Source organism: Enoplosus armatus, chromosome 23 (assembly GCF_043641665.1).
Source record: "Enoplosus armatus isolate fEnoArm2 chromosome 23, fEnoArm2.hap1, whole genome shotgun sequence".
Classification (NCBI taxonomy): Eukaryota; Metazoa; Chordata; class Actinopteri; order Centrarchiformes; family Enoplosidae; genus Enoplosus; species Enoplosus armatus.
In genome coordinates, this window is record NC_092202.1 from 4,596,780 (window position 1) to 4,609,769 (window position 12,990).

A 12,990-nucleotide genomic window follows, 5' to 3' on the forward strand; every position below is an offset into this window, starting at 1 on the left:
TTTTTGTTACTGACCGAGATGTGTCGTAGCATCGAGTATCGAAAACAGTTTAAGCTAGCATTGAATGTCTGGCCAGAATTGTACTCCTCTTTACTTATTTTTTGATCAGACAGTTTCTGATTTTAATCATAATTCTGCCAGTTTCAGACTAGTTTATTTAGGTGACATTCTTGTACGGCTGCTTGTACTTTTATTCTTTAAAATAAGGTATCACAAAAAGTATTGCTTTGCCATTCATACCAAAATTAAGATACTCTTATTAGCACTAAAAGAATATTCTATTACTTCTACTATAAATGCAACTAGTATAGGTAGTACTACAAGTACTACTACCACTAGGAAGAGTCCTACAATTATTATTACTGCTACTAGGCTACTACAGCTACAGCTAGTACTGCTAGCTATAGTGCTCGAGCTATGACTCCTACTACCACTTTAACATCTAAAACTATTTCTACCATTTCTGCAACTTTTCACATAAAACATAACACTGCAAACAACTAACTTTGACAAAAATGTCAGTCTGTCTCTGTAGAAAATAGTAGTCTGCCTGAACGTAAGGGTGCACATAGACATCTTTGACTTTAGGTTAAATTCTGTTTCATAGAAAGTTCTTCACTTCAATTGTTTTCTATGAGACAAGAAATACTTAAACGTGTGTCAACAGACCATGTTTCTTCATACATAAGGAACAGTTTGTGCTGTGTGTCATGAATATTACACTGTAACCTGAAAAATAAAAAGTAAATTATTCATGCGAAATAAAGATGTCACCCCACTAGTCCAAGGATGTCCATGAAAAATGGACTAGTGCTAAAAGTACGACTACTACCTCTACAGCTGCTTCTACTATTATTACTGTACCTGCAACTATTACTGCAGACCCCATAACTATAGTACAACACACGTTACACTGAAATGCTGCTATCCCTGCAGACTGCAAACATTTACTGTATATGGCGTTTTCATTTCGTTATTAAAGAAAATATGTGGCCATCATTACTGTAACCAACAACAAAGTATAACATCCCAACCATTTCGTGTTATGGGGGCACACTCTGCTCCACGTGAGTTCAATCTGGCTATAATGAATATTTAATTTACCCCCTTTCACACACACACACACACACACACACATGCACACACACACATATCCTCCACGTCAGTGCAGGTAGTGACATCTATGAGAAATGACAAGCAGTTGACTGCATGTTGAGACACATGAGGAAAAGCCTCCAGGCTTTTTTCACCAGCAGCTACAGTCTAACAACACGGAGCTGAATTACAATACAGAAGCATATTCAAGACCCTGCGGGGGCTGATTCAAATAGATGAGGGAGTGAAATAACTCAATCAAAATATATGCTTGAACTAAAACCATAACATAGTGTGTGTGCTATGTCACAGGCGTGTACTGAAATAACTTCAAAGCCATATGCAACCAGCCTGATAACAGTCATCTGGTGCCTTCACTAAAGGAGGAAAAAGGTTACATACATATTATGTTATTGTTAGTTGTTATTATGCAATTTGAGATGCAGCTATAAGAGGAAACATGCAGTAAAGACAGAGATGAGGGGTCACATTAGTTTAGCAGAAGTCACACAAGGAGTTTGAAACCACTACAAACGTCAGTTCAGTTTGTGTGACATTTCTGCTTTTCTGCTGATGAGTGTCTGCCAGTGGTTTCCCTCTCACGACACACTGAGAGACTCAGACTGCTTAAACACATGCTGGTTGTAACTAACTACTGCCTGTGGGTGTGTGAGGTCCGGTGTTTGTGCTATGAGTAAGCACCCTGACCGCCTCTGGTGTATTTCTGCATGCAGGGTTCATATTCATATCACTGAAATTAAATATCCAAGGTGTTCCGGAGAAAATAGACCTGCAGAGAAACCAGACACGAACAGTGTCCAATGGGGAAAATAAATGCTGACTCTCGGAGTATATTTTAAAGCATATCCTCGTGCAATATAAAGTTTGAGATGGACATATGGCGCACACAGATAGCGTAGTCCTGGTGGTAGGTGTGGTCCCTGAGAGGAGACACAATGTAGAGGTGTCACACTGCAACTTTTCCAAGTTGAGCAACACGAACAGCTGGGCGACCCCATTTCGTTTCACCTCACTCTCATCAAAGATAGTTTCCGTACCAGACACTGAGCGGGAAGAAATGCGAGCAATAACGAGAGATAACGAGATCTTTTGCGCAAATAACCGCGCAACACTGGCAGACTTCGTGGTTTTATGGTGTCGTGTAAGTTGTCTTGTGCGAGGAATGACTGGTTACAGTTTTCGCAATGCAATGGCACACTAACTTCAAGCTCTCTTCATATGAAAAAGAAAGTTCAGGCTAGGACGTTAAAAGCATTTTAAGACACGTATCTTCTTGCAATACAAGTCAAACCAGTGTTGAAAGGAATTTTATATTTACCTCTCCGGGTGTTTCCTTAACAAAAAGGCAGCTATTGAGACAATCAATATGCAGCTAGGGTCCGGCTCCTCCCCTGCTCTCTACCAGCGCTTATTATTTAGAAACACCCTGCTGCCTCTCATCTGATTTATTGGAACTAATGCGCCCCCTCCACAGCGCCTGCGCAGTGCCCGCTAGTCATAAACCACACTACAGTACAGTGGAAGGGAGGGCTTTATACACTCTGTGCTTTCATGTAGTTGTTGTCTTTAGAGCATACCCTGCTTGATAAAGCAGTTCAGTCTTGTTTAGGTTACATTTACATACATACATACATTGTAGGGAATTATTGTAGCATTAGATAAAGTTTTAACATATATTTCAAACAACTGTAAACTTAATTTCAGAGGGAAATATTGTCCTTATTACTCCACAACATGTATCTTACTGCTGTAACTTGCAAATTAATATTTTACAGTATGGTATACATATTGTTTAATATATTGTCATCTATATTGTTGTAGAATGCACATATTTTTTACATGCATCTTATTTTTCTTATTTCTATTCATTATAATTTCTCTGAGAACGGGATAATTTGTGATTCTGATTCTGATGTAGGGATGTCAAGCAAGATTCAAGGAGTCAACAGTGACATCAAGAGGCTATAATTTGTAAATGCGATGGTCCTCCTTCTGCACTTCATGTCCCAGAAGGGAGTGCGGCGGAGTACTTCCCGTCGTGCTTTGCACTAGTCCCGTTCTGCGCCGCTCGCGTGTCTTCCGCTGCCGCCGTTGTTTCATTGAGAGAATCTCAACATGGCATCCGACGGACCACCGGGCACCGATTCCCTCCCGTCCGATTTAGGGAGTGCTATTGCGGCATTGAACACATGGAGCCACCCGGAGCTTCAGTCCAAGCTGGCGGAGCTGGGAGCGCCCACGATGGGTAAGAAAAGACGGAGAGCGCCGTGGAAGAACGGTTGTGTTTAGCTAGTCAGTAGCTAGTCAGTTGCTAATGCTAGCTAGCAAAACGCTACACTTCCGTTGTAATAAGCTAAAGCTAGGCCTGCTGTGTGTTTACACTCTTTGAAATACATATTCGGTATCTAATTATGCAAGCAATCTACCAATACAATGAGTCGAAAGCACCACATGTATGAAGTCCTGTAGGTTAGTAGCCCATTGATTTAGCTTGTAGGCTAACTTCAATAAAGGGGCATGTAAGCACTTGTTAGAGTTAACGTTAGCTAACTTCTCTGGTAGTTAGTTTAATGTTGATTAGGGCTTAACTAGTGTGGCAAATACAGTTTACAGTCATAGAAGTGTGCAGTGCAATGTTATCTCATGACTGTTGTTAACAGTGGACTCCATATGTCTTCCTTGAACTAAGTTTTTTTTTGTCGGTCTTCAGGTCCCAGAGAGGAGCTGATTGACAGACTGAAGGGCTACATGATACAGGTACATGTAACTATAAAGTCAGTGCCTTTAGTTAAACCATATTACAGCATTTCCCATGTACTGATGTTGAGTGTTTTTACCTGTTAGTGTTGACATGTAACTAGCTAGGAAAAGCACATTCTGTACTCTTTCAACAGCTACTTAACTACAACCCAGGTGTATGTGAGGGCAGTCTGCTTCAAGTATAGTATTGTTGACCACCTTGCAACTACACATGACTAGATAGCGATAACATAGTGCCTTGCTCATGCATGTTTCAAATGTAGTTGTTAAGAGAGGCTAGTGTCGCTTCTTCTGACCTCAACCTTCTGAATGCAATTAATGAAGCAATGCACAATCAACGTCTCAGATGCTGTTTCTCTAAAAGTCTTTAACATAAAAGCATTCATTCATTTGCACGTGTGCGTTTCTCTCTGCAGACTGGGATCCTCCTCAGCAAACCTAATGATGACAAACCAATGGGCTCCCAGGTAAATGTCACTTATTAAATGGAAAATATGGAAGAGCAATTTCTTATGCACTATATTCTCACGTTGCTCTCTTATTAGTTTATATGTTGAAATATAGTTTGAGTGTGATTACATATACTGTTGTTGGATCCCCCAGATTTCCTGGGTATGATGAAGATATTTAATTAGTGTCTATTACCAACTAATGTTGTATATTTGAATTGCATGACATATTTGCATCTAACATCCTATTTTGAACGTGTAACGCTGGGGACAGAAATGCTGTCATTTTGTTATCTTGTGTCATCATCTTGACTAATTATAGTCAAAGGCGCTGGTATTTGACAAAATAGCAATGAAAGATATAGGAAGGAAATAGGGGTTATTTACATATAACTGTACAGCTGCTGTTTTCTTCCTCATTATATGATAAAACCATTCTCCTCTCCAGATGCCAGGTATGCCTCCCATGCCCCCGATGCCCATGCCACCCATGCCTCCTGGTATAGGCATGCTCCAGGCTATGAGCATGATGCCCGGAGGGCCCCCTCCACCTGGCATCCACATGGGCATGGAGCCCCCAGGTTTGCCCCCTCCAGGCCTGTCGCAGGATGATCAGCTGAAGATGGTTCAGCAGAGAGCAGCCATGGTGTTGCAGCAGGAGGAGAGAGCCAAGCAGCAGGTGAGGGTGGACCACAGGTTTACTGTGTGATCTACTTGTTGCATTTGGCTTTTCCTTTCAAACACAAACACAACACTGAGATGCAAGCCCTCGGTGAAATGGTAGGATTAAGAAAAACGGGAAAAAAACATATTTAGTCAAAACAAGGAACACAAATTATCGAAAACAACCTAAAATATCTGCTCTGAATAGAATCCAAATGACAAAACCCAACCGCCCCACTTATAGGCGAAAGCTGCCAGATAAACGTTTCAGTCACTATAGAGCAATGCAACAAGAACTTTCTGTTTTTGGGAAAGAAAATGCAGGACAAGATATAGAAAAAACTGCAGGGTTACTTTTAGTTTGACTGTTGCTCAGTCATTCATTGTTTCTGTGTATCACAGGGTGATTCCCGTGGCATGGATGAACATGACCTTCTGGAGCAGCAGAAGAGGGTGAGACAATGAAGATAGTCCACCTGTTAGATTAAGTCACTGAGCGATAATGGCTCAATGGATAGAACTTTACTTCAGATTTGAAAAATTAATTAAAACCCGTAGGAAACATTCTTGTTGTGCGTTTAATTTACTTTTGTGTCACAAAAATCATTAAACAAAAGATTTTTGTACATTTCCAAATTATAACAGTTTAGAATAATCCCATCATAACCGTTAGGGCATCCTTTTCTACTCTCCCTTTTTTTTTCTCTTCTTTTGTTCTTACACCCTCAATTCGACTCCTTGTCCTTAACATTGTATTAAATTCCCATCTCCTCCCTTCTTGTATATCAGGCTGCAGTGCTGCTGGAACAGGAGCGTCAGCAGGAGATGGCTAAGATGGGGGGGCCCAGAGCCATGCCCCCTGTCAGCGCAATGAGAGGTATGTTGGTGATGTAGTGATTATGTTCAGATCTCTTATTCCTGCTGCACATTGCCTCACCCATAAGAAGTTATTTTTAATATCACCATTTCATTCTTCAGTAAAACAGAAATACATTTCCAGAAATAGATGTGGTTTCACTCTGAAGGCTGACTTTTGTTTTTATCACGTTTGGTGTAAATGATGATGATGAAGTAACAAACTTTTATCACATGAACTACTTCTCTCTGCAGGTTTGGATCCTCGTGGGCCGCTGCCTCCTGGGGTGAGTATGATGCCCACCCAGAAACAGAGAGTGCCACCTCCCCCAGGAGAAGATAACAGAGAGGTAAGCAGACATTTTTCATGCATTTTTGCAACAGTAGATTGAACACGGAGTATTTGTATTTTTAGAAAGAACACAACTAGTTTTAGACATAACTTTTTGCCTCTTGAAAGTGTATCAAGTGTTCACACACAATTTGTGAGGACCTGCAGGATAAATAAATATGGCTTATACTTGTGTTTATTGGGACGTGATTGTTCTTTTTCCTTCTGTTGCATTCTTAGTCACAAATTTTTTTGCTTCCATTGCAGCCCTGGCAGAATGAGGAGGTGAGCGTCAGTGGGCCCAAGATCCCTCAAGCTCTGGAGAAGATCCTCCAGCTGAAGGAGATCAGACAGGAGCAGCTCACCGATCCCGCAGGTCAGTACAGCTGCACCTTTTCTGTTTGAGCTTTGACAGTTAAAGCTGCTCTGCATGCCGAAGAAGATAGATAATAATTTATTTTTTACTGGAATGTCTGTCCATTGGAAGGTTAGACACTGGGATGCGGTTTAGATGTGGTGGCATTAGAATTCATAATCTGATTCGTCTGTTTCTGTTTATCTTTTCCTGTCAATAGAGGAGGAAGATGATGAGGGAGCAGAGGTGGACATGAACTCCTCGGCACCAGTCATGTCTGAGACAGAAGACGATGACGGCCAGATATCTAAGAAAGATGTAAGTCATTATTAATGCTACACAGCTGTAAGACACAGCTTTACAGTTCTGTACATGTGATATTTCCGTTGTTTGTTGTTACTATAGCACTCTATTCATTGTATTATGGTAATTCAGAGGCTGATTCAGTGATACAGTCCTCTTTGTGTATTCATATTTGCAGGGCATCACCCATTGTACCTGCCAAGATAAACAAGTGCATAGGGACATATATGTTTTTAATGAATATTAAGTCTAATTTATGAATTCATGAACCAACCTTCCCTTCAGAAAAACCGCAGACGCAGAAACCGCAAGAAGAAGAGCAAACAGAAGCGAGCCCAGGAGAAGAAGGAGCAGGCGGCAGAGCAGCAGCAGCAGCAGAAGAAGGAGGAGGAGGGCAGCGACAAAGAGAAGGAGAAGGAGAAAGAGAAGGAGAAGGAGAAGGAGAAGGAGTCAGAGGTGGAGATCGAGTACATCACAGAGGAGCCGGAGATCTACGACCCCAACTACATCTTCTTCAAGAGGATCTTTGAGGCATTCAAGGTGACTACAGAGAACTACTGACTCACTGTACTGCAACGAAATGTTCTTTAAATTTCCCTTCCGCAGAAGGCTGTAAAGACAGGCGAATATTTTTGTGGAATATTTTGTTTTATTGCATTTGCTTTTGTTTTGCTTTGCTTTAATGAAGCAATCTCCTTGTCTTTCCCAGCTGACTGACGATGTGAAGAAAGAGAAGGAGAAGGAGCCTGAGAAGGCAGAGAAGCAGGAGACAGCCGTGCTGCGGAAAAAAGGATTTGAGGATGAGAGGAAAGACAGCGACGACAGTGACGAGGTTTGAATCTTTCCATCTGTTTGGAAAGCTGAACAGAAAGAATAAAATCCTGCTGGTTTAAATGTTTAAACTTAAACTTTTGGATTCCTTTTTTCACGTACAGGAAATTAGACCAGATGTACCTAAACTCTCAAAGAAGAAGCTGAGGAGGATGAACAGGCTGACTGTGGCTGAACTCAAACAGGTAAATTAAGGCTAATGGCCATAATTACTACTCATGATTACACAGAATGAGAGTGATCATTCATTTCTTTTACCCTGCTGACGCCGTTTCAGTGCTATCAATAACCTCATTCTTCTTCCTGTCTCTTTGCTCCAGCTGGTGGCTCGTCCAGATGTAGTGGAGATGCATGACGTGACGGCCCAGGAGCCCAAGCTGCTGGTCCACCTAAAGGCCACCAGGAACACGGTGCCAGTGCCCCGCCACTGGTGCTTCAAAAGAAAGTATCTGCAGGGCAAGAGAGGCATAGAGAAGCCGCCGTTTGAGCTGCCTGATTTCATCAAGAAAACTGGTATCCAGGAGATGAGGGAGGCCCTGCAGGAGAAGGTGGGTTACCAGAGAGACATTTGTTCCTTTTCCAGCCGCTCCTTTCAACTTTTCTATTTATCAACAACAAACTGAGGATTTCAGACATAGCTTCTTCATTTTTCTTTTCATTTTCCGTTTACAGGAGGACGCCAAAACCATGAAAACCAAAATGAGGGAGAAGGTTCGTCCTAAAATGGGAAAGATCGACATCGACTACCAGAAGCTCCACGACGCCTTCTTCAAATGGCAGATCAAACCCAAACTCACGATCCACGGAGACCTTTACTACGAGGTACCTGATCCCTGAGAATAATTACTCACATGTCTCTTACCTTTCAGTAAAATACTCTTCATATCCTGTTGGGAGACATTCAATTTATTTTTGTTCATTTTTGTTCTGTTGCGATCACCCAATAGGCTCACAAAGTGACCTGCTGTGTGTGTTTTTGTGTCTCTGCAGGGGAAAGAGTTTGAAACTCGTCTGAAAGAAAAGAAGCCGGGTGATCTGTCTGATGAGCTGCGTATTGCTCTGGGCATGCCAGTTGGACCTGTAAGATCCAGTAACATTATAATTTCTTGTGAATTTACTGAACAAAAACATTTCTCCCAAAAAATACCCAAATATGATATTTACAGAATATGTTAAATAATATGAGGTTCCAGTTCTGGGCAATATATATCTACATGTCTGCTCCAGTTGCCTGTCTTATTGTGTTGTTATCCCTGCTGCTGTGTCACTTTCCCTATTATCGTGTCGCTCTCCCTGTTACTGCTGTGAAATGTATAAATGTACAGGCTGTGAAAATGAATCTCCCCCGTAATACGAGACGTGACGAGACTTGTTTTTACCGACACGGTAACAAGGAGAGGAGCACAACAGCTGAGATAATGACAGTTATAAAATACAATGTGTACTCGGGCAGCTTGTCTTTGTTTTTTAAAAAGGTGATATGCACAAATGAATGTTGAACATCTTTTTAGCTCTGAGAATAAGCCCAGTATTCCACAAAGGATCCAAATAGAATAATTTTGGCTTTGCACCCTCTACTGCTTTAAAACATCCAGTGAGAAAATGGTGCGGGACAGCGAGCTAACGCTGTCAGTGTCTCGTCTTCCCCAGAACGCCCACAAGGTGCCTCCTCCCTGGTTGATAGCCATGCAGAGGTACGGCCCCCCTCCCTCCTACCCCAATCTCAAGATCCCCGGACTCAACTCCCCCATCCCAGACGTAAGACAACTATACAATAATAATCAAATTTATATTATTGTACTTCAGCAAAGATGTTCAAATTAGTGTGTTTCTCTTCATCCTCTTGTTCCTCTGCCTGGTAGAACTGTACGTTCGGTTATCACGCCGGAGGCTGGGGGAAGCCGCCAGTAGATGAAATGGGCAAACCTCTTTACGGTGACGTGTTTGGGACCAATGCTGCAGACTTCCAGGTCAGGACTACAACGCCTCTCTCTCTCACACACCAGCGTTCTTGTTCTTTTTTGCAGAAACTGTAAATCTCACATAATATGAAAGATGTGCTTCCTCTTCCTGGCAAAGTTTGGAAATGTACACAGCACATCATCGCCACCATTCTTTGGCTGTGTCCTCTTTTAAGCCACAGCTGAAATAAATGAACAAATGCAATTTCATTTGCATTTCTCAAAATGAATGAAAATAAGATTAGAAAGCAAGCAGGATTAGAGAAAATATATTTGATATCATTGGTACACTGGTGATCCTGACAGACATGTTTCCAGTCTACTGGTATATTAAATTAGGTATACCAGTGTTTCCTTGTACGTCATACATTTTGTTACAATACACACCCAGATTGTTAATTGCCAGACTTATGGACGAGTGTGTCATTGTTCGTGATCAGGCCAAAGCCGAGGAGGAGGAGGTGGATCACACACCGTGGGGAGAACTGGAGCCTTCGGATGAGGAGTCATCAGAGGAAGAGGAGGAGGAGGAGAGCGACGAGGAGAAACCGGACGAAACTGGATTCTTCACACCAGCAGACAGGTACTGAAATCACTTAAATCAAGAAGTCACATCATATGAATCATGAAGAGTCTCATTCCAAAATAAGAGGTTCTTCTCCTGGAACTGGAATTCGGGCCAATAACAGCACATTGTTTGAAATGAGCAGCAACGTTAAATGTTTCATTACATGCTCATCAATGCTGAGACACACAATGACATTGCCATAATTAATATGCAATTATAAAATCAACTTTCAGATAAAAGCACCAGGTCTGATTAGAATTTAAGTTGGGACGAGGCGCTTGACTTGCGACTTCTGTGTGCATGTCCTTGTCCATCTGTGTCATTTGCTTGCTTGTGGGGGTTTTTGTGTATGCATACATGAGAGGCCTATTTCTGCCTATAGGTTTAAATTATATAATATCCATACAAGCACACAAAGATGCATTCATGGAGACGGACACGCATGGATAAACTCATCATGTACTGTATCTCATTTTGTGTGTTTCAGCGGGCTGATCACCCCCGGAGGCTTCTCATCAGTGCCTGCCGGCATGGAGACCCCAGAGCTGATTGAGCTGAGGAAGAAGAAGATCGAGGAGGCCATGGATGGGTGAGTGTCGCTCTGTATTGTCACCACAATGCTGCTGTTTTAATTTCCCATTTACTCCTGACAGCAATGCTCCTGCTCTTTGGGAGCACCACACGCCTGAAACAGAGAGAGCACTTCCAGCTAATGGGGTTATTGAAAGAGCTTAGAATATGAAAAATAAAAACTTTTATGCAACATTAACATGATAAAATAAAGTGAATATGTCAGTTAATCTTAATAAAATGACTTTTACTGCCCCACAACAAGTGTTAGTGGATCAATCCTATTTGTTCTGTACTATTATGAAGTATTATTATTGTTCATAGGTATTTTGTATGGTAAGACACTTTGTCCTCTAAGGGTCAGTATAAGTTAAAGCTGGAAGTGGCCACCAGTCACAGTCCTGTTATTTTGGATGTATGATGAGTAGTGACTAATAAAATATATTGGTTTGTTGTGCTCATAGAAATGAGACGCCACAGCTGTTCACAGTGCTCCCAGAGAGACGAACTGGCCCCGTAGGAGCCGCCATGATGGCCTCAACACACATCTACGACGTGTCAGGGGTAAGACTGTGTGTGTGTGTGTGTGTGTGTGTGTGTGTGTGTGTGTGTGTGTGTGTGTGTGTGTGTGTGTGTGTGTGTGTGTGTGTGTGTGTGTGTGTGTGTGTGTGTGTGTGTGTGTGTGTGTGTGTGTGTGTGTGTGTGTGTGTGTGTGTGTGTGTGTGTGTGTGTACACGTACACGTACACGTATATAAAAAGAAATAAAAACGCTGCAATGTTCTGTATGTTGCCTTGCTTTAAACCTCTTCCTCTCGTTGTCTTCAGGCCATGGCGGCTCGTAAGGCGGGCGGAGGGCAGGAGTCCCAGGGCGTAGAGGTGGCCCTGGCTCCGGAGGAGTTGGAGCTGGACCCCATGGCCATGACGCAGAAGTACGAGGAGCACGTCCGAGAGCAGCAGGCCCAGGTGGAGAAAGAGGACTTCAGCGACATGGTGGCTGAGCACGCTGCCAAACAGAAGGTACAGAGACACCAAATCAGTGCCATTATTAAAGTTATAGTCCTTCTTCATATAAATAAATGTACATTTTTTCTATTCTTGATTTCCTGCTTGATAAAACACTATTTATTCAGCATATTCAAATTGTTAATTTGCTGCTTTTACTTTGTAAAGTTGCACTGTATGACTTTGGTTTAAACGGAAACACAGATTGTCCTTTGCTCAATAGCAGATGAGCAGCTGCATCACTAAACGTTGAACAGTCGGTCTTATTTAAGCCCCACATGATAAACCGGTTATGTAGGAAAAAACCACAAGTTCAAGTGTTTTGTTTTTTTTATAAACTAAAGGAAAGTGGGAGGCTGTTAATGCAGCGTGGTTTACAGTCATTTCACTTTTCCCTTTGTGGTGACACTTGAATATTAATAGCCTCTTGCCTCCCCCGCCCCCATCTCTCTCTGCTTGCTCGTCACCATACAGCAAAAAAAGAGGAAGGCCCAGCCACAGGACACGAGAGGCGGTGCCAAGAAATACAAAGAGTTCAAGTTCTAGAGCAGAAACGCCAAGACGAAGCGCTGCAAGATAATGAGCCACAACAGGAAATGAAAGAGGAAGAGCCGTGCTCAGATTTTAACTTCGGAGGATGCAGACTGCAACATCAATCATCTGTTAGACTAGTAGCAGTAAACACACGTTCCTTTTTGGTTTTTTTAACTATAAAGACGATGCATTTGTGACGCATGTCATGTAATCAGACCTCTGTTTGACTCTACATTTTATGTCTTGGTTATTTTTCTCTGTAACCAATGTCTTTTTCTGTTTTGTTTTTTTTTGTAAATAAATGAAGTGATGACAAGAGTTCACAGCTGAACCCAGGTTTCCATTTTGTGGGTAGTTACTGTAAGTGCTGACTTACAGTAGATAATCTGAGTCAGCAGATTCAGTCACAAGCGGAGTGACAACAGGCCGTAAGGAGGAAAAGGAGCTCTCACTTAGCATTAGCTACCATTTAGGACATTGAAGTATGTCCGTACGAGTGAACACATATTACACGTGGTTGAGGATTTAAGGCTGACTCTGATGAGGGGTGTGGTCAAGACCACGGATGTTTAGTCCAAGACGAGTACAAGTTCAAGTCCAAACGAGCTTGAGACCAAAAAACAAAGGAAGTCCAAAACTTTAGAGACTGACTTGACTGAGTGCTGTCCTAGTCTTGTCATGTTTTAGGATA

The 12,990-nt window shown here is 42.0% G+C and overlaps 1 protein-coding gene across 2 annotated transcripts; it reads left to right on the top strand.

Annotated features, from left to right (window-relative positions):
- The first annotated feature begins 3,230 nt into the window (after positions 1 to 3,230).
- sf3b2 (splicing factor 3b, subunit 2) lies at positions 3,231 to 12,616 on the top strand. 2 transcript variants are annotated; one of them, XM_070929742.1, is made up of 22 exons: positions 3,231 to 3,361; positions 3,827 to 3,873; positions 4,293 to 4,343; positions 4,774 to 5,004; positions 5,391 to 5,441; positions 5,778 to 5,865; positions 6,099 to 6,193; positions 6,442 to 6,550; positions 6,750 to 6,847; positions 7,118 to 7,372; positions 7,542 to 7,664; positions 7,768 to 7,848; positions 7,984 to 8,211; positions 8,336 to 8,485; positions 8,654 to 8,743; positions 9,314 to 9,421; positions 9,526 to 9,633; positions 10,065 to 10,207; positions 10,680 to 10,781; positions 11,227 to 11,326; positions 11,589 to 11,780; positions 12,240 to 12,616. In XM_070929742.1, the coding sequence occupies exons 1-22, from the start codon at positions 3,232 to 3,234 to the stop codon at positions 12,309 to 12,311; spliced, it is 2,652 nt and encodes an 883-aa protein (XP_070785843.1). In that variant the 5' UTR covers position 3,231; the 3' UTR covers positions 12,312 to 12,616. The 2 variants fall into 2 exon arrangements, with proteins under 2 accessions (XP_070785843.1, XP_070785844.1); XM_070929743.1 differs by lacking the exon at positions 5,391 to 5,441.
- The last annotated feature ends 374 nt before the right edge of the window (positions 12,617 to 12,990 follow it).